Below are 21,225 nucleotides of genomic sequence, written 5' to 3' on the forward strand. Positions count from 1 at the left end.
TGTTTTAGCTTTTCATTGTTTTACAACTTTGTTTTAATTGTAAACCGCCCTGAGCCATTTTTGGAAGGGCGGTATATAAATCAAATAAATAAATAAATAATGTGTCTTTCAGGTAAAGGGTTTAGCCCCAGTGCCTATCTTTTTAGACATTTATCACCACAGTGATCAGAAGCACACACACTCCACATATCTTCAGAACCAGTCTCATTCCTTTTACACACAAGGCTCACCCGGCACGTGGTTGGGCAAGGTAATTGAGAGGGTGGTGGCCTCTCAGCTCCAGGTGGTCTTGGAGGAAACTGACTATCTAGACCCATTTCAAACTGGCTTTCGGGCGGGCTATGGGGTGGAGCCTGCCTTGGTCAGCCTGATGGATGATCTCCAATTGGGAACTGACAGAGGAAGTGTGACTCTATTGGTCCTTTTGGATCTCTTGGCAGCTTTCAATACTATCGACCATAGTATCCTTCTGGAAGGACTGTTGCTGTTTGAAATCTGAGCTTATGTATGGTGTCCCTCAGGGCTCCATACTGTCTCCAATGCTTTTTAACATCTACATGAAACTGCTGGGAGAGATCATTGGGGATTTGGTATGGGATGTTATCAGTATACTGATGACACCCAGATCTACTTCTCCACGTCATTGTCATCAGGAGATGGCATAACCTCCCTAAATGCCTGCCTGGAAGCAGTAATGGGCTGGATGAGGGAGAATAAACTCAGATTGAATCCAGATAAGTCAGAGGTACTTTTTGCGCAAGGTCAGAACTCCAGAGACAATTTTGATCTACCTGTTCTAGATGGGGTCACACTTCCCCAAGTATGGGAGTACTTCTGGATCCACACCTCTCCCTGGTATCTCAGGTTGAGGAGATGGCCAGAGGGGCTTTCTATCAGCTTGGGCTGATACACCAGCTGCGTCCGTTTCTTGAGATGAATGCCCTCAAAACAGTGGTACATATGCTAGTAACCTCCAGACTTGACTTCTGTAATGCACTCTATGTGAGGCTGCCTTTGTACGTAGTCCAGAAACTTCAGTTGGTACAGAATGAGGCAACCAGGTTGGTCTCTAGGTCATCTTGGAGAGACCACATTACTCCTTTGCTGTTAGAGCTATATTGGCTGCCAATAGGTTTCCAGGCAAAATACAAGGTGCTGGTTATAACCTATAAAGCCCCAAGCGGCTTAGGCCCTAAGTATTTAAGAGAACGTCTTCTTCATTATGAGCCCCACCGCCCATTGAGGTCATCTGTAGAGATCTGTCTCCAGTTGCCGCCAGCTCGCCTAGTGGCTACACGGGGGCAGGGCTTCTCAGTTGCTGCCCTGAGACTGTGGAATGCACTCCCTACTGAAATACGATCCTCCCCATCTCTGAACATTTTTAAAAAGCATTTTAAAACCCACCTCTTCACCCATGCTTTTTCAGCTTTTTTTTAATTTTTTAGGTTTTTAATCGGTTTGATTTTAAATTGTTTTAAGTTTTTGTATGTTTTTAACTTGTTTTTCTGTTATTGTTAACCACCTAGAGATGGAAGTTTGGGGTGGTATACAAATCTAATTACTAAATAAATAAATAAAAATCCCAATCCCACCCTCATTGCAGACAAGTCTCTGAAGGAGCAAATACCCTCTCTTAGATATCCAGAGTGTCTGAGACACATCTGGCTTGGGATTATTTAATCTACTTGTCTCAGGGCAAATTCCTCTCAAGTGAAGACTTGGTCTGATTTTCTTTAATCTGGGGCGGGGGGTGCTCTTTGATGTCATCAGCCTCAGGGGCTTCCAATTTTGAGAAAACTTCACTTGGAGAAGGTGAGTAGATATCAATTATGTTCACAGGTGCAGCTCCTTTAGATCCAATGATCTTCTGCCAATTCCCCCTCAGTGGAGCCCTCCCCCAACAAACACACTATAAAAGACAAAAGCGGCCCTGTGGGGTCATCTATTTCAATCCCTGTCCTAGGCTGCATGCCTCTACAACACAGGATTTCAAATACACTGCATAGGCAAAGAACAGACGTAATAGTGTGGTTATTAATGCAGAACTGTGGGATGGGCCCATTCTGATGGCTAACTTGGCCATTTGGCTTGATCTAGGTTTCAGGACAGCACAGGCTTGGGGCCTATGCTATAAAGCAAAAGGAGTTTGTGTGTGTGTGTGTGCGCGCACGCACACACGTGCGTGCTGAACTGTCAAAATACAGGATGAATGGTACAGATGTACCCAGGAAGCTAACTAACCACAAGAAGTCCCTTTTAGATACAAGAAGTCCCTTTTAGATCAAAAAGAGGAACAAGGTCTTGAAAAATAATAGTCCAAAAAGTACCAGGTGAATTACTACTATCTCTGCAGTGCTAATTTGATTGGTGTCAATTCACAGAGGGATGTGGTACTGGCCAATCATTATTAAATCAAGAGGGGGGATTAATTCGGTGAAAGGTGTGCGTACACAAAAACAAGATGCACAGAGTGTCCGGCAGGCTAGCTTCATCTCTGAACTTCTTAAACAGCTTCTAGTTGCCCTTCCTCCTTTTGCCTTCGCTTCTGTATTGCTGTACGCCAGTGTGATCCACAAGACTGCTCAGTGAGAACAAACCTTTGAATTCATAACTTGTGTAGTCTGGTCCCTTAGGTTAACGGGCAACAATTGTACAAGAACCTAGACTACTGATTCCTCCATTTCCCCTTAAATTCTTAGGGGGGTTATTTATATAAAAACCTCCAACAGTCGCGTGTCTGAAGAGGATGGTTCAAGTCACAACTCAACCCAGTCCATGAATTTATTTGGAAATTATTTGTATTTAAGCCAACCTTAAAAGGTCGCCTTTTGCATCATGCTGATGAAAACTCTTCTATTACCAACACAACCCACCATAATACTTCTGTCTAGCCTTATAATCTATATGCAATAGAATTACTTAATGCAGTTTTAAATTAGTACACACGGGTCTACTGACGTTGGCTTGGTAGCCATCTACTGATTCTAGTGGCCAGCAAGGCTTGCCTTTCTCACTTCCTGCTTCCAAAGCAGCAAAGCAAGCATGCCACTTTTGAACCCACTGCCTGGCAAGAGGGTTTTACAGCAGAGTGGATAGTTTTGTGTGTGTGCACGCACACGTGTGTGTTATCCTCTACCCCATGGCATGGAGTCATTTTGAAAGAGGCACTCTCTGCCTCCCTGTGTTGCCAAAAGCTTTTAAAACATGTTACTCATGGAGTGAACAATACCGGAAGATTTCCCTGCTAGTCACCATAATTAAAATTTGTCTCCACCATCAACTGTTTTTGTGGTGTGCTGAGTAAGTATAGTTTATATTTGCCTGTGAATAAGGAGTGGGGTCTCTAGCACAAGGTTTATTTAGATTCCCTTGGAAATGGAGAAAGCAGAATTGGAACATTTTATGATGGGGGTATATTCACCACCACTAGAGGGCAGTCCTTGTCCACAAAACTGCTTTGAGATGCTCACTGCATTCTCTTGGAAGAACCACAACCATTTGAAGAGGAAGCAAGTTTAAAAAACAAAAACAAAAAAAGCTCTCCAGGTTACTCCAACACAGTGTGTTTAAACAGCATTAGAGGGGTGTCCTTTTGTGTTCTGAATCTATTGAACCTAGAACTATGCACGATAAACTGTGGTTCCATGGCGTCAGCAGCCTAGAAAACTCCTGGCACAGAGCCCAATGGGGAAATTATTAACTATTTGGTATTGCCTCATTACTCATTGATTTTGCTGGCTGCATAAAGCACTAAGGACTCCAGGAATTCCTGAGCTGCCTTTCAATGGAATTAAACTTAATTGGTTCAAGCCAGTACAGGATACACTGAGAGATCTTGTGATCTGATGCCTCTGCTGTGGTCCAGTGAGGTCAGAAAGCATCTCATCGCCCCTCATTCCTCTTGGGGATACTTCATTGCTGCCACTGCAGGAAGTTCAGGGGCATGGCATCTTCATTTTGCCAAAATGTCCCTTATAACGACTAGACGGTAACTTGCCACCACTTTTATGGTCAGGGAAGAACTGTCCTCCAGGTCGGATGTGGGCTTCAGGGTTTGATGGGTTTTCACAGTTACCTGCAGTGTTGGGTCATTTGCTTGAGTTGCCTGGAGCAATGTGCTCTGCAGCATTATTTCCAGCAGCATCCCTAGCCTTGGCCAAGGTACACTGTGTTCTGGACTTTACAGGCTGAGCTGGAGTAAGTTATGGTGTTGGACTTCGTGGCTTTTGGATCCCATCCAAAAGCCACGTATACATCATTTCAATGGGTGAAAAATCAAGAGTCCAGTTGCTCTTTCTGCAATCTTAGAAGCTAGAAATGGGGAAGGCGGGGCAGGAAGAAGAAAAAAAAGAGAGTGCCAAGTGTCTCCACTTCTGACACACTTTCGTGAAGTAATCCCAATTATGATCCTCAAACCTGAATGTTCAGGGGCACTCCATGACATGGCTGCAACTATTTCTTGCCTATCGCCTGTAATCTGGGGGGAGTTCGTGGAATTCTCTCTCGGAAGAGAGATTTGTGGTTTGGCCAAATATTGTTTAGAAAGACCAAACATCTGTGCTCAGTATCCCAAACTCTTGGACCCCCTTATTTTCAGTACAAATTGTTCTCATGGGGCGCTTGAACAAGTTCACTTATTCTCATTGTGTTTCCCCCCCCACAACCTACAGAGCTAAATTTTTCTTTTTTAACATGTTTAGAATCCTATGTTAAAAACTAATTCTATGTTAAAAGCACTGTGTGATCACAAACAAGTGAACCAACACTGCAGGTAATCGCAAAAATCCACCAAAGCCTAGTAGCCCACGTATGACTGGGAGGACAGTTCTTCCCTGACCATAAAAGTGGTGGCCAGCTGCCAGTCACTCAGTTATAGTAAGGGACATTTTGACAACATGGGATACCATGCCTGTGGCAGCACCTAAGATTCCCAGGAGGGATGGGGGTAATGAGATGCTTTCTGACCTCACTGGACCACAGCAGAGGCATCAAATCACAAAATGTCTTAATGTATCCTGTACTGGCTTGAACCAATTAAGTTTAATTCCATTGAAAGGCAACGCAGGAATTTCTGGAATGACAGTAGGCATATGGATGTCTAGCAAATTCCTCAACAATATATCTCCTCTTAAATAGAGCATTTGGTCCATTAAGAAAAAAAGGAAAAGAAGATAAGAATTAGAGTGTATAAGACAAGACAGGGAGTGGCCAAATACAAGCTCCAGTATTGTTCACAGACAACGCAAAAGGTCAAGCCAAGAAGATTCAGAATCTGACTTTCTCTAAATAGCCCTTCTGATTACGGAAGGGAGGGACAAGCAGGAAACAGGTGAACTTCATGCTGTTGGTAACAGTGAATCTGCAATGGAGTTTATTGTGATTATTGAAGGGAGTTGAAGTGGGGAAATCAAGAAAATTAGGCCCTTGATGAAATGTTGGCAAAATGTTCCCAGTTTGAGAACTAGCTTTTTAAAAATTAGATGAAGTAACTGCTGAAGAAAGAAAATGTTCAAGCTCTGCACATTACACAAGGATGTGGAAAAACAAAAAGGCAGATTCTTGAATATTGCAGGCATTAAGCAACAGGCAGAAGGTTGAGGAGATCACAGCAAAAGAGAAATTAAAAAGGAACACCTTGGAAGCCACCATGAAAGAGCTGTGCTGAAAGTACGTACAAGTATACTAGCTTCAGTGCAGAGATAGAAGAGATAAGAGATGAAAGCCTCACAAGGCTCCTCAGAAAGTGGCGTCCCACAGAAGGATCCCACAATAGCAGTGACCAAGTGATCTATTCCTGAAACAGGCCAGTTCATACAAAGTTATTTTGGTGAAATATCCAAATTCATGGCCATCTATGGGGTGTCAGACAGTACTCCTAAACTCCCTGTGTCCACTCCAAGAACTCAGACACATACTATAATTCCAAAATTAACACGTAGAAACATAAAACAAAGACAATACACTTAATACCAGTCTACTTTTTCAAGGTTCTGGTTGTCTGTAATAGTAGCCCTCCATTCTCCATGTTTCAGCATTTCCCTCTCACAAGATGACTACTGAAAAGGGAGGTTTGACTCCCATCGATTTCTGCCCATTAGATGGCCTTATGGGCCAAAATATTGGCTTCAATGCCTTAAAAATGAGTACAAGAGAATGCTCAATGACCAATCTGATAATGAGTCAGCAAGTTTTACAACAGATTCCTGAGGCCCTAAGACGACAGTAAGTGGTCTTTAAACAGCTGCATAGCTGTTTAACTGTTAGCAGGAAGTTACAGTTCTCTTTCCATATGTATAACAAGTAGGCAAAACGGATAAATACAGTGATCAAAATTTAAATAGTTGAATCGTCAAGGGGAACCGGCCCTGTGCCTTAAATGTTTACGGAGTTGTCAAGATCGGTTTTCTAGTTTTTTGTATGTAGAAAGCAATAAGGAGTTTATGTAAGAAAAACTAGAAAGGTTCCAGAACTTTAGGGAGACAATATGCTGAAAAACGCCCGAGGAAAAAAGCAAGCAAGAAAGAGCAGAGTGAAACCACAACTGCTAAGCTGAACGTTTACCTTGGCTATTTTGGAAGTGTTCTTAATCTGCTTAAACCAACTGAAACACCACTCATATCAGTCTGAATGGAACAAGAATCAAACAAATAAGAAATGATAACGGAACAGGCCCAGATAGCAACTTGTACGTGGCATTGTGATGTGTATTTCAGCACAAGGCAGAAAGCTGCTGTTCTGTGCCACGGCTTCAAACTGCAGCCTTGATAACACAACAATTAAGCAGGATTCTGCAGTACATTTCACAATCGGGAAACTCTCAGATCTGCAACTAAAATAGAATACACCCGCTATTTACAGAAACCGGAGTACGTCTGCGTCGTCTCTTCAGGGTTCCTGCAGAGATTATGGAGAACATCTTACTTGCTGTGGAGTTTGCTGTACATCTTGCAGGGATACAGCTGTGCCCATTTACCTCTACCTACTACAAGAGGCTGTTAGTTCGAATCCCCGCTGGTATGTTTCTCAGACTAGGGGAAACATCTAAATCAGGCAGTAGCAATATAGGAAGATGCTGAAAAGCATCATCTCATACTGTGCAGGAGGAGGCAACGGGAAACCCCTCCTGTATTCTACCAAAGAAAAACACAGGGCTCTGTGGTTGCCAGGAGTTGACACCAACTCAACGGCACAATCTTTACCTACAAGCAAGCAGGGTTCTACTGCCTTATTGTGAGATAGGAAGGAGAAATGAGATTCATGACATATAGGCAAAGGATCAAGAAACTGCTCCTCTCAGAAGCAGAAACAGCAGCACAATATTATGCACACTTTGTCAGAAGTAAGCCCCGATACGTTGTGGCAGTAAATCCCACTGAAGTGCATATAGGACTGTAGCCATAGCTATTCAGCAGTAGGTCAGCCTCTCCCTCAGACAGCATGCTCTAGTCTCAAGAGTCATTCAATCCTGCCTCACCTTTTTATGCGTCACCTTCTTATCCACAAGGACTAGAAAGTTCTTTTCAAAAGTGAAAGCTTGAATTCTCAAATCTTTCGCTGCTGTGCTAGATGCCACATCTTACTACAACCACTACAGCTATGTAGAGAACTAACCGCCTCAATTACAACAGGATCTTTGCAAAAGGGCTACACCTCCAAATGGTAGGCAGGCTGCCTATCTCCCAGAGACGCATGTGCCTGCTCCTGCTCACAAGCCTTTTGTCACGGGATAAAGGGTTAGCCAGATGCCACAAACAAGGGCATGACACCACCATCCATTGCACCAAGGGGCCTGAATCCACTCATCACGATTACTTGGTTGAAAACGGGTTACTCTACTTTAATTAACCCAGTCTTCATGATCTGCTCCTGCTTATCCCGCAGACACAGAATCCATGGCTAGCAGGAAAAGGAGGTCTCTTCAGCACATGGAATATGGGAAAGTCTATTTACTTCCAATAGTTGTGGGAAACAATACATTCTTCCTGCCCACCCAGCCCTCAGCCCTCTAAATACAATCAAGCCAATAGAACCACTAGCACAGCTGTTTTGTTCTCTCAGTTTACCCTGCCATTGGATGTAACCAGGCTGTTAAGAACACCAAGGCCAGTAGTAGCTTTTGCGGGGGTCTGTAGTAGTTCCAATGACTGCACACCTGGTTCTTGCAGAGCCCCCGTCATGATTATACTGGAGTTACATGGCCACATGTGCCATTTACATGAGCTTCAAAGAACCAACATGTAACCCACCAAATCCAAGTGTCACATGGGTAATATGTCCGCCACACAACTGAAGGACCTTCAGCCACATGGCTTAATATGCACCACTCCGCAGCAAGTGTCACAGCCCACATAAGCTGCCACATTTGTACATCATTTGAGTCAGATTCAGAAGATGACCAATCCAGAAGGCAGAAGGTTCCCAGTTCAGTCGGAAGTCAATGCAGAAAGGCAGTCTGTCACAGTTCTCTGGCCGCTCATGTCAGATACTGCACTATGAGGAACATGAGCACACATGTCACCAGCATGCCTCCGATCATAAAGTACTTATCCTGGAAGGCACGTTTCTCAATGAGGCGCATGACTGTGTTGGACAAGCCCAACATGTTGGCAACATCCAGGATCTTCTTGTGAGTGCCCTGAGATCAAGAGAGAGAAGCAACAGTGTTATTTATTTACTACATTTATATACCAGCCCATCCAAACGGCTCTGGGCATTGCACAACAACAAAAATATAACCTACAAATCAATCCATTTAAAAACAATCACTATAGAACAATTTAAAAACAGCATAAAACCATTAACAATTAAAATATTTAACACAGTTTAAAAACTCTGAAAGGCCAGGCCAAACAGATAGGTTTTAAGGGCTCTCCTGAAAGCCAACAATGAACTCAAGACTATGGATTTCTGCCGGGAATGCATTCCACAGCCCAGGAGCAGCTACAGAGAAGGCCCGCCTTTGAGTCACCACCAGATGTACCAGTGGTAACTGGAGACTGACCTCCTCAGATGACCTTAACGTATGGTGGGGATCATGCATAAAGAAGGCGCTCTCTCAGGTAACCCAGACCTACGCCTTTCAGGGCTTAAAAGGTAATAACTAGGACTTTGTATTTGGCCCGGAAAAGAGAGAGTAGTGAGAATAGTGTTGGGGTAGGGGGATTTTTTCCCTTTTAAAAACTTTTTTGTCACACCTCTGAGGGCAGCAGCAGCTTCAGCAATGCTGGGAGGTGCTGAGAATGTTCCCAGGGACCAACTCCCGCCAAGCACCAGTTCTTTTCCTCCAGAATACTCCAGGAAGTGACCCGTTCATCTCCCAACACTACCACCACCAATGGGAATCTCTCCCCTGAAGCAGAAGAGTACAATTTCTTTTCCCAGACAGGTTACTTTTGGCAGCTTAATTACAAGGCGGCAACAAGAGGAGTAGTCTTCAACTTTCCTAGAGTCAGGACTCGTGCTTAACATCAACCTAAAACCGAGGTCCCTAATCTTTCTCCCCTCCTTGCATACCCAGTTTCTATCATTCTCTGTCCATCTTTCTTTGCTTTACTCCTGTTCCCATCTCTCTCTCTCTCTCTCTCTGACCATCTCTTCCCCACACGACTTACCTTTCTCTTTCAAGTGGGTTTGGATCCCCATATCATCCAAAAACATGTATTGCTGCTGACGACTTGCACCAGGAGTCTTGTAAACCATCCCAGGGCAGATGGCAACACAAGAGTAGGCCATGGCCCACTCTACTGAAGACCAGTACTAGAGAGGAACAGCTGTCCCCAAACCAGCACATAAGCCATTCTTCTATACAGACGTTGCCCATTTTCCAACTGGCAGATTGAAGACCAGTCCTCCACCAATCCCAATCAAGGTACACAGCTTTAAAAAAAGAAGATAGTGTGGTGGTGGTGGTGGTGGTGGTGGTGGCGGCGGCGTGGGGTCCCTATATAATTTACTTTTTCAAATTCCATTGGGTGTTTTTGGTGAATGTTTTCACTTCACTGAGGCCCTCCCTTAGGAAGCCAGACGTATGCTGCAGACTCATGTAACCTTGATGCTTCCTTTTCCCAATGAGTCTGCCCAGCCTTGAGGCAGTGTCACACAAAGTATGGCAGCAAGGACCAGAGAGCCCATGGAAGAAGTAGCAGAGAAAATCTACAAGGTCAGTGATGGAAAGGGCTGCAGCATACAGGACAGCTGGAGAGGTCCAACAGGCATAATAAGGTCTGCCTACAGGGACACAAAGCATGAGAACTCTTGCACTGGAATTATTAGAGGAACCTTCTGCTTCTTCCATCTACAGGTATTCCACCAAAAAACTTCTACCTGGCTGAGCTATCTTAATTTTTGTCAGGATTATAGTGGAATGGTAGACGCCTACAGTTAAGTTTCCAAGATGACAACCTCACCCACAACATGAAGCCAGCCCTGACTCCAATGCCTTAAGTGGCACAGGCTGTTCTGCAACTGGCATGTTGACCTGAGAGAACAGCTGCATTCTAAATGGGGCCAAGATAGAGAATGGAGGTAATTTCTCCAACTCTGCAGAAAAGCAGGGATTGTTCTTCTCAGGATCCACACCCAGTTAATTAACCCGGCCTGCTTCCCCATCTGTCGACACCACCAAAGGAAAAGGGCTGGGGTCGGAACGAACACATGCATTGGGTTCAGAAGTGGTATTTACGTCAGCAGCTACTAAGAGCTCTGAGTTCTTTTTAACCTCTGTATAGCAGGGATGTAAGAAAGCCAAGAAATCCTAATTCGGTGGAAAGGAAACCGAAACTCTGCCTTCAGAGCAATTCTGCGGCAATCTTTTCCTTCAACAGCAAAATAGTCATGACAATCATATAGTATGTTGGAATGGAAACACCCAGATGTGCTTTGCAGAAAACATCTTGAGGGGAGAGAGGGCTGGAAGTCATCATTGTCCATTTCCTTCCCAGAAAATCCAAGTGGATTTTGTATCCTAATGCTACTTTTTCATGTGAAGGCCAATTTCCTCCATAGATATCCTTCCACAAACAAAGGGAAGGATATTTGAATTAGAATAATAAACTTTTTTTCTATTGTTATCACCACTATAAGTTGAGAAACACACACAAAAAGTGAAGGACCGGGTCCAACTTGCTTAAATTGCAACTATCATATGACAAAACATGGCAATAATCTTCCTGCTATGATGCCACAGAATGTTCATGGGCTTTAACACTGCTGGGAAAGAGTCAGTTACTGAATAGTGGACATCAGTACAACTGCTTTGAAAGATATGAAAGGTCAGCTGCTCAGGGGCGAAAGGAAATGACACCTATGAACAAGAGAGGTGTTGTGCTGTTGATGCTGGTATGTGGGATGTGGTGAGATGCACAGAAACAGGGCAGATATGAACTCTAAAGAAGTAAGAATGAGGGCCCAGAAGGATGGATAGGTCAACTAGAAAGGAAGGCTGAGGAAAACTTCATAAGTACTGTGATGCCAATCTCACACTTTGGAAACCACTGGCATGGAGGACCTTTTTTCAGGACAGGTTCGAGGTATGATAGGCAGTCTCAGGTTCTCTTTCAATGCTACAATCGTACTCACACTACAATAGTCAAAAGGGCTTCTTTTCCAGAAGTGAATCTACAGACCTTGATTCAACTCTGCAGATATGGACATCAATACTGCTAGAAATCGAATAAATAATAAATAAATAAAACCTTTAAGAACTGAAATAAGTACACAAACTCTGAAATGCAGGCTTTCCTACAAAACTTGAGCACAGTGGCAGCAGAACTTCCATGAGACAAAACCTTCACTTTGCTATCAAAAAATAATTCAGAGATAGATGTGGGTTCTGTGCAATTCAAGGCCAGGAGTAAAGTGGAAGTGACAAAGAGAAGAAAAAAACCCACATCTGAATTTGATGGTTCTGAAATTTTGAAGTTCATCATATTTTAAATATGGGGGATACCTAAGTCAACATACAATTTAAAAAAAAAAATTCAGAAAGAGCTAACGCCCTCATCCTATGCCCACCTTTAATGTCACTCTCTGATCCCTCAGGCCATGTAGGATGCTGGTTCCGCTGCCAATAAGATCATCCATGCCACGGTGTGCATTTTGAAGGGACTCGTTAAACTGTAATGTTTCATCAATCGGGATGGTTGTGTCAGAATCCTGCAAAAGTGGGTGGGGAAGGGAAGCATCTTGGTTACCTTGCCTTGACACTGAATCCAGAGGACAAGTATAAATAGAAGCCCGTGTCAATCAACCTTAACTACAACAGTGAAGTTCAAATGCCTTGCCCTCATGGAATCTTTTCCTCATCAGCCTGCCTGCCAGATAACTTTGTGCATTCTAGGGAGCACTGTTTCAGCCAGGGGTCTCAGAAAGCCTTGATGGGCCTAGCTGCCGCTCCATGTGCACCAGAAGTGTGCCCCAGAACATGCCCCTGTATTTGTGTATTTCAGGAGAAGATTGCCAATGGCAGACAAGTTGTCTTTTGGGGAGTTTGCCCCACGATTACTAACCTTCTCAGTGTTGAACCCCAGGGTTCCACAAAACCCTGTTTGTGAACTATGATTGTAAGTATTTAAGGGGCAGGAGAAAGAGGACACGTTTTAGCATGAATCTGCTGGCTTTGGGGCAGAACATACGTTAGTGGTGAATGTCCGGGCCAGAAGCTCCTCGCGCTGTCTCTCTTGCTGCTCCCGTGTGTAGCGTCTATGCTGGAAGTTCCTCAGTGCCGTCTGCAGATGCTGGATGTCGTATTTCAACTGGTCAACTCGGCTGAAAACAGAAGTCACAGAAAGGAGGGGCGTGTGTCAAAAATGCAAAGAAGCTTGTAGGATCCTCACAGTCGAATACTGTAATACCAGCATTGTCCAATAAAGCATTGAACTGGGCCACAGGAGGAGCTGGGCTGAGATGCGCCCTTGACCTTTACACCTGCTCCTATGCACATATGTACAGAGCTGATTTATACAGAGTCAGGCCCATCCAGCTCACTACCATCTGTTTAGAATGGCAGCAACTCTCCAAAGTCCCAGGTGGGAGCCTCTCCCAGATCTATTACCAGAGGTCCTCTTGGAGTGGAGATACCAGGTCTGCACCTGGGACCTTCTGCATGCAAAGCATACTCTCTTCCTCTGAACTATTGCTCTTTTCCAAGACAACACGCTGTTTCCACACACAATAGTTCACAATAGAGCAATAGTTCAGAGGAAGAGAGTAAGCTTTGCATGCAGAAGGTCCCAGGTGCAGACCTGGTATCTCCACTGTAAGAAAAGCTCAGCTCAATAATTTTGTCTGTTGGTTTTAGAGGGCACCTTCCAGTGTTCCCTCTAACAGAGATTCCCAGATGTTGTTGACTACAACTCCCAGAATCCCCAGCTACAATGTCTTTTGCTTGGGGGTTATGGGAATTGTAGTCAACAACATCTTGGAATCCCTGTTAGGAGGGAACCACTGGTACCTTCAAGATTCCCATTTGCACCTGCCTCTCCCTTGGTACCTGGCACAGAGGCCTCACTTAAGAGATCATTCCATGAAAAAAGCAACATTGACTAGGACTTCAGACATAATATTCTCTAAGATGACCCCAACCTTATGGAGCTAGACACGACATATCTAGGTTAGTCAGCAAGTGTTCACAGGGACACCAAGATGTTGTTGCCTAAATTCCCAGCATCCCCAACCAAAGGCCACTGCAGCTGGGAACGGTGGGAGTTGTAGTCAACAACATCTGAGAATCTCTGTTACAGGGAACACTGCAGTCAGCCTTCATTTGCAATAATTCTGCAAGCAGTATGACACATCTATCTAGCTTGGTATTCATTTGCCTTAGAGATGCTCATGTATTTGTGATCTACTAAGTCTTAATACTTTATTATATGCTGCAATGAGTGTATTAGAAAATTAGTTGGGGAGGGAATTAAATAACTTGGGAGGTCAAGGATGAGAGTAACTCACAGTTTGGCATTCTGTCGCTTGCTGGGAGGTTCTTTGTTGCAAAAGATTTCCAACCGTTCCAGGTTACTAAAGATCCTGTCTATTCGTGCCTGAATTTCATTTTCTACCACTGGCAGGGGTGGCGGGGAGACAAAGAGACAGAAAAACATTTTCCTTTTTGATCTGCACAGTACTTTCTTCCCAGTCCTCAGCCTGCTTTTGCCAGTATGCTCTGCCTATGGCATATGAAACAGTGCCAATGTGGCAACTTGAACAGGGCTTACCAGAGAAAGTATGTAGGACTATGTATACCTGCAGCTGCACCCATATTGCCTGATGAATTATCATAGAGTTTGTGCAGGCAAGGTGATAGCCATGGTATTCTGGTTGAAAAAATACCCTGCCACTTGAAGCTTTAGTTTGCAATATGTGAGAAATACTTTACTATACCCATTTGGTTAGGGCTGTCACCATTAAAGAACAAAACAGATGCACAGTACACATTTTGATAAAATCTGCACATGAATTAAACCATCATTTGGATATTTGGGTGGGGAAGGGGAGCACACTTTCTTTTTTAGGAGATCAACAAGCCATTAAACATAACGGAGCACAACAGTGCAAAATTTCAAACAAACAGGTATGTTCACATTTGCAAAATCCTTTCTGAGGGCTGGCCAAGTGGGATACTTACTCTGGTATCGCTGTTGATGCCTTTGTTGGATAGTATAAGAGTACATACTCTCCCTTGCCACTGTTCTCATGAAAAGTTTCTTCTAAATGGGGCACATTTCACCTGCTGATCAGTGTTCTCTGTAACAGGGATTTCCAGATGTTCTTGACTACAGCTTTCAGAATCCCCAGCTGCAATGGCCTTTGGCCAAGGATTCTGGGAATTGTAGACCACAACGTCTGGGAATCCCTGTTACATGGAACAGTGCTGCTGATACTGCATGATGAAACACGTACATATCACAGCAGGCAAAATCTCAGAACAGGCATTCCCTCCCCTTCTCTTCTAAAATGGCACCTGCTGTCCATTCTTTGGAAAATATTTGTATTTTGAAGTCTCTTTCTAAGAGGAACCTATTCCACCAGTACACTTGACTTTTCCCAACTCATCCTTGAGCCACTCCCAAAATACACCCTCTTTAATTTAAACTTAAGTTCTATCACTTCCCAGGATTTCAGCGCCAAAGTCTGTTTTTCCAGTACAGCAAATGGAATCTTAGGCACACAGAAGATAAACTGCATATAGGAAACCCAACCCGGTGATATTAGATCAAGCCAGTAGTTAAGACTGCTTGCTTGGGTCCATTACTCACAATGCACTGACTGCTTGTCTGAAGTCTCCAGGTGTCCCATGTATGACTGGACCTCATGAACCTGCCTGTTGAAAAAGAAGAATCACAGGAAATGGGAGAGTTCCATTCGGTCAACAGTTACTTCAACAGGAAAGCAGCATTTTCAAGAAGGCAAAAAAATGACAATTATGAATTGCAGGTGCACAGTGCAAAAGGACTCTGCAACTCAAACTCCTAATATACCAATGCAAATGCTAACCACACAGTAGCATGAACACCATCTATTCTGCAATACTAAATATTTATACCACATTTTCCCTAGGTGATCTAAGTGCTTTTCATACATGCTGAGTAATCTTTAGAAACAGACCAGTAAGCTACTTTCTCCCACTTACCCCCATCTATTACAAAAGGGCAAAGACTGAGACTTGGTGATTTGTCTGTGGCCACACAATGGATTAAACGTGGAGCTTTGAACTACTGATTTCCTGGCCTACAGCACACGCTCTGACCCACTACACCACACCAACTCAGTGCTGGCATCAATACCTCTCTCCACCATGAAGACGACCTTACCTAACATTTTATGGTTAAAACCAAAGGCTTTAACAACCCTTCTTGCCAAGCACTTCATGCAGTCTGGCAGAAGGCAAAACTGAATGCAATAAGTGTCACTTTTAGTCGCAAACCGATGGTTGGGAGTGAGCAGCCAAAGAGCAACTCAATCTGTGTCTGAAAGGCAGATTAGTGGATGAGAATGAAGAGTAAGGTCACAGTCAACAGCTCTGAGGAATTCTACTGGCCCCTTTGTCATCTGAATCCTGCTGTGCTGGTAGCTGCAATTCCACCTTCTGACATCTAAAGTGGTGGCACTGCAGTGCAGCAGAGAACTGGCCAGCAACTCCTTCCTCTGGGAAGCTGCCATGAGGGGAAAACTCCTGAGTCTCACTTCTGGAATGCCTCACTTCTAAAAGGCTGGAGATCCACAGTGTCTTACAGACAGTAGCAGAGGGAAAATAAAGGGAAGAGTTGGGATGTGGAAAACCTGAGTGAATATTGTGTAACATTGGTAAGAAACACATAGTACAGTCAGGTAAAAAGGGGGAAGAAAACAAGGAAATTAAATGAGGCAGGCTTGCAAATACATGAAGACAGATTTATTCATCCAGGCTTTTAAGCAGATTTACAGAATCTGTTATTGTTTTAAATTGTTTTAGTGTTTAATGTTTTAAATCTTGTTTTATGTTATTTTATAGTAAACTGCCCAGAGATGTGAAGTTGGGGCAGAAGACAGATAGCTATCCAGTCACCTGTGGCAAGCAAGAGTGGCTTCCAGGCAACTAGTCAGGAAATTTTTACAGGGTTTTGTTTTGGTTGTTGTACTGGACAGCCTATCACTGCATACCTATGCTGGTCATTTCTGGCATAAGGTTGTACTTTGTTTTTTTAAGAGCAGGCTACCCACTACTGTGAACTTACTTGCAAAGCTGCGCTAAGGGGTACCCCAGTTTTGAATGAGCACAGTTACACTTGTGTGTTTATTCTAGTTTGCCTGGAGTAAAAGGAAGCAAGGTAGTTGCCGAGATGTCCCAAAGTGATTATCTGGCACTTCTCCTAGGAATTCCCTCCAAAACAAACAGTGTGAATGGCACGGTGGGAATGGCTCAGCCCTGCCAGCCGGAAAACCTGTTTTGGAAACAGATCGAGACGTATGGCCAGAGGCGCAGAAAGGGGGACAGGACATGGGAGCTCAGGCAGTGAAGGGAGGGAAATAATAATCTGCCCCACGGCACCTCCTGGAAACGGATGTGTGGTGGAGAAGCAACTTGTACACACCAAGAGCATGACTAAAAGCAAAGAGCAAGGAAGAGTAGTTGCCAACATGAAGAAAGCATGAGACAAAGGATCTGAAGAGAGAAGAAACAGCCCTGCTACACTTTGAACTGCAAGATGCCTAGAAGAGCCCTGACACTGATGGAGCCATTTGTTCTACAGGCTCCTTTTCTGCAGTGCCCCAGCAGTCAAGGAAGATTGATCTGTGGAGATCTGTTGCTCCTGCCTTTAGTGTGTCTGGATGTAGTCAGACTATAATTCACACAACCACACCTAGCTCATTTTCAATGCGGTGAAAGCCAATAAAAGCTTTTGCCACAAGGGAAAACAAGCTAACACTTGTTTTCACACATTTCCAGATCTTTATTATTTGTTGCATTTATTTACAGATATGTACAGATAATATTGTGTTGCCACATCCTTGAAGTAGGTTGAGGAAAGCCATGGTGACCTGAGATTCCGAGATGCGCTAAAACAGACAACCAACTAGTTCAGGGCCTCAAAAGGAGACATAATTGTCCTTTCAGCGAGTCAACAGAGTTTACACCTTTTTATGAGCCAACTAACATCATAAGGCAAAGTATGGAAGAACCTGGCTCCCAAGCTCAAATAGGTTTCTACTCCTTGAAAGTGAAAAATAGGCCTGAACATGCAGAAGGATTAGATGCACTCATAATCAAGTCCATAAAGCCACCCTCCCCCGCCCCGGGGCAGAGTCAAACTTGTCACATCTGAGGGCATCAATTCCAACCCTGTAGAATAAGTGCAACACATCTAGCATGCATGTGGAGTGCCTCCATGACCCAGAGGATAGAGAGAGACAAATCTGGACTTGGGTTTAAGCTATACATTTGGAAGATTAGCCTTAGGAGTACTGGCACAGCTCTCATTCTGGCTACTCCAGCCTTAGTTTTCCAATATCCAAAGCAGATGAATGAGATGAAGGTGACATAGTCCTCTGTGCAATTGAAATATTAGGTCCAAACTACACATTCCAATACATAAATACGGCTTGCATGCTTGCTTTTTGTAATTTAAGTAGGTAGCCCTTTCCCAGAGGAACCTACTTCCTGAATTCCTGCATGAATTATCCTTCTAGGTATGCCTCCTGATTGAAGGAGACAAAATTGGAACAGTAATGTACAAAAAGAGATAACAAGGAGCTTCTTCTGAGGATGGGAAATTCTGCTGCATGAGAATGACTGACTGAATGATCCAAACCATCAATACAAAAGACGTGGCAGATGTATCCACTCCCCTGTAGGCAAGTGCTTTGAGCTAACACAAACCTTCCATTATTCAGTTTGTCTCACTGACAGACCATAATCTTTTCCAGCACACAACTTGGAAGTTAATGCAACTTCCATTGGTCTCTCACTTTCTTCACCCCCACCTGTTCTTTGTTCTGGTGGCCAGTTGTTAATTACCCAAGGCCACTGCTGTTTGACTTTTTTTTTTTAACACAGTTGTAGGATCTAGATTAAATTTTAATTTGTGAAACATACAACTGAAAGACATATAATGCATTATAAATAAAGCAAACAAACAATGAGAAGAAATACTGACATGTTACAGTGTACTATGTAAAGCATCTAAGGCGGGGGGGAACAGATTTTAATTAAAAGGAAGAAGAGCCATTGCCTTTTTCACCCTGCATGCCTTGCTGCAACCTAAGACATTTTTTCAGCAGGCACAGTCCAACCTGATTCAGGTGAACACAACAGAGAGTCTTGTAGCATCTTAGGACTCTTTATTTCAGCAAAAGCTTTTGTGGTCTACAGTCCACTTCTTCAGGTGCATGAACTGTCATCAGTTAGCAGGTACACACAAGGAGGGAGGGGTGGGGTAGAATAGAAAAGAAGTGGGGCAAACAGAGACCATTTTTATGTTAAGTGTGCGCTGGAGATAAATTCAGGGGCAATTCAACAGTACAGTCGCGAACTATCAACACTAGTGATAGCAATTTTCCTGGCTATGCAAATTAACTAACAGTAGAAGTGAGATGGGAAGAAAGGTTTCCTACTGGAATTTAAACAGGTGGATCCAGACTTGTGAAGGATGAAGCCAAATAGTTGAGAAATGTCTAAGATACAATAGGTGACTATTCTATGAGAAGCTTAAGTGCATGAGATCAATACTGCGTCTTCCATAGTTAAATATGCAGTTAAGAAATAAACCCCTTCAAGCAAAGTGGGCTTGTGAACATCTTCAAAATGTCTCTTCGACTCCACCTTAAAAGGCCATTACAAACTGCAGCCTGGGGTTTCCATCAGGCTTTCTTCTGTTTCCCTTTCACTTGTTGCTTAATATCCAGCCCAAAGAAAAGTTCTGGTGAACTTGAAAGCTTGCACACTACTTTGTAATATTTATTTGGCCCTAACAAAGGTAACAATGATAATTTTTAACTCCTGCCTTATGCCAAAATGTAACCCACCACCCTGAGACTAATAATAAGGAACCTTTCTGCAGGATTGAAACAACAAAATAATATGGTGTCATGTAAGTGGCTAAGAGACTAAAGTCATGAGCAACAAAACGAACAGAGCCTCAGTTGCTGCTCTTACTCAGTAGCATTAGGCTAAGAAATCTGACATGTGGTCATTGTTACAGCTAGAACTATGATCTCTACCGTTCTGACACCAATAGAAGCTTCTAATGGCTAGGAAAATAAAATTTGTCTATGCTACACTTGATCTTAGCCATAAGGCCAAGAAGCGATAATAAAACTTGTCAAAAATCTTTACCACAGGCACTGAGGTTCTTAAGCCAGTATTTGGCCAGCATGCAGTACCAGTGCCACAATCTGCATTACAGGTAAAGTGAGTTTTGTTCCAGTTGTTTGCCAAACCTTTAAACGAGGCGGCCCCAATCTGTGGTCCTCCAGATGTTGCTGATCTACAACTCTCACCAGCTCCAGCCACAATAAACCATAATTGGGGATGATGGAGAGTTGTAGATCAGCAACAGCTAGATGACCACCGGGTGGGAACCCCTGCTTTAAACCAATTAAGACTAGCATTTTCGACAAGTATCAAAACAAATTTAAAGGCACTTTTTACTGAAACTGGGCTTCCTCTCCGCCACAAACGCAATAGATGGACGCGTTGTGTAAAGTGCTCTATAAGTGCTAAGTATGGATCACCGCCACCAACAGATCCATTTCCCCCGTTGCCATCGTTACCCTCGTGCCTCCCCGCCCATCATTGCTTCCCCCTCCCCAAGAGCTATTTTTACAGGGGCCGCCGCCCCCGCCCCCGGTGCTCACAAGCCCACACACCCACTTGTTGGTCTGGTGATAAAGCGCCTCCATAGCGGCCGCTCACCGGCCCAGAGAGTGGACTCCTTGAGCGCGCGCTAACACGTCACCTCTCCGGTCAAGCCGCTTCCGGTTTCCTGCTTCCCGAAGGCCCGCCTGTGACGTTCCTCTCCCGACGGCGGCTGTCCACGCTGGTGCCTGAGCAATAGTTTCGAATTCGAACGGACGGAGCCGCGAGGGTGGGTACGCACCAGCCGCTCTGGTGTGTTGATTTTTATTAGGTCCCTTTCTGCTTAAGGCTTTGCACCTTAATGCTTCGGGCCCCCCACTATTTAGCACCTGCAGATGAGCAATGGCTTTTCTTTTCTTTTTTTAAGTTTTCTGTGGGAACGGCTGAAGAAGTTCATCTTCCCTAGAGCCAACCAGGCAGAATGGGTTGACAAATTGGCAGGTTTGGCTTTTTTTAAAGCCAAACTTTGGGTTACAGCCCATTTGACCCACGAGTATACCCCTTAGGTTTTGTCAACCTGATATCGCGGGTTCCGATTAACGCAAACTAGCTGGGCTAATTAAAAAGCAAACAAGAATGATTTGCATTGAAGATTTATTCCGAGCAGCTAGAAAGTCCTGCGCATATTGAGTTCCTCCCCTCAACCGGAGAGCTCTGAAGCAGCGGCAATAGCAATGAATAATAATAAAAGATCTTATCTGCCTTCTTCAGTGAGTGACCAAAAAGCTAAGTTTTGCTGGCACGATTCTGTGTCCTGTACGTGGCAACACTCTGCCTGCAATTTGATCATGGGTTGATAGCTGACAGCAAGTACTTGGAGAGGGTACCACTATTTCCTTCACGCTCTACTCATGTACTCCTCTATGTGTTTCCCTTCATCGGACGCTACTGTTTAG

General features: G+C 43.9%; 1 protein-coding gene across 4 annotated transcripts; it reads right to left on the minus strand.

The window, feature by feature from the left end:
- Positions 1–2,767: 2,767 nt before the first annotated feature.
- GOSR2 (golgi SNAP receptor complex member 2) lies at positions 2,768–20,533 on the minus strand. Of its 4 annotated transcripts, none has more exons than XM_053265027.1 (6): positions 20,345–20,527; positions 15,252–15,312; positions 13,948–14,056; positions 12,633–12,765; positions 12,013–12,153; positions 2,768–8,635 (listed from the first exon to the last, which is right to left on the minus strand). In XM_053265027.1, exons 2-6 carry the CDS (start codon positions 15,289–15,291, stop codon positions 8,474–8,476), a joined length of 585 nt encoding a protein of 194 aa, XP_053121002.1. In that variant the 5' UTR covers positions 15,292–15,312; positions 20,345–20,527; the 3' UTR covers positions 2,768–8,473. The 4 variants fall into 4 exon arrangements, with proteins under 4 accessions (XP_053121002.1, XP_053121000.1, XP_053121001.1 ...); XM_053265025.1 differs by having other exon boundaries at positions 15,252–15,316; positions 20,345–20,525; XM_053265026.1 differs by having other exon boundaries at positions 15,252–15,316; positions 20,387–20,461.
- Between the last annotated feature and the right edge of the window lie 692 nt (positions 20,534–21,225).

The sequence above is a fragment of the Hemicordylus capensis genome, chromosome 6, assembly GCF_027244095.1.
Source record: "Hemicordylus capensis ecotype Gifberg chromosome 6, rHemCap1.1.pri, whole genome shotgun sequence".
NCBI lineage: Eukaryota > Metazoa > Chordata > Lepidosauria > Squamata > Cordylidae > Hemicordylus > Hemicordylus capensis.

What these genes read in the sequence shown, in the direction of transcription:
- GOSR2 (XM_053265025.1), bottom strand. Translation starts at nt 20,373, where the DNA reads ATGGAGGCGCTTTATCACCAGACCAACAA. An exon ending in CCCGGACATTCACCACTAAC is followed by an intron (nt 12,154 to 12,632) that starts GTATGTTCTGCC and finishes CCACTTTTGCAG; the next exon opens with GATTCTGACACAACCATCCC. An exon ending in ATCAGAGAGTGACATTAAAG is followed by an intron (nt 8,636 to 12,012) that starts GTGGGCATAGGA and finishes TCTTGATCTCAG; the next exon opens with GGCACTCACAAGAAGATCCT.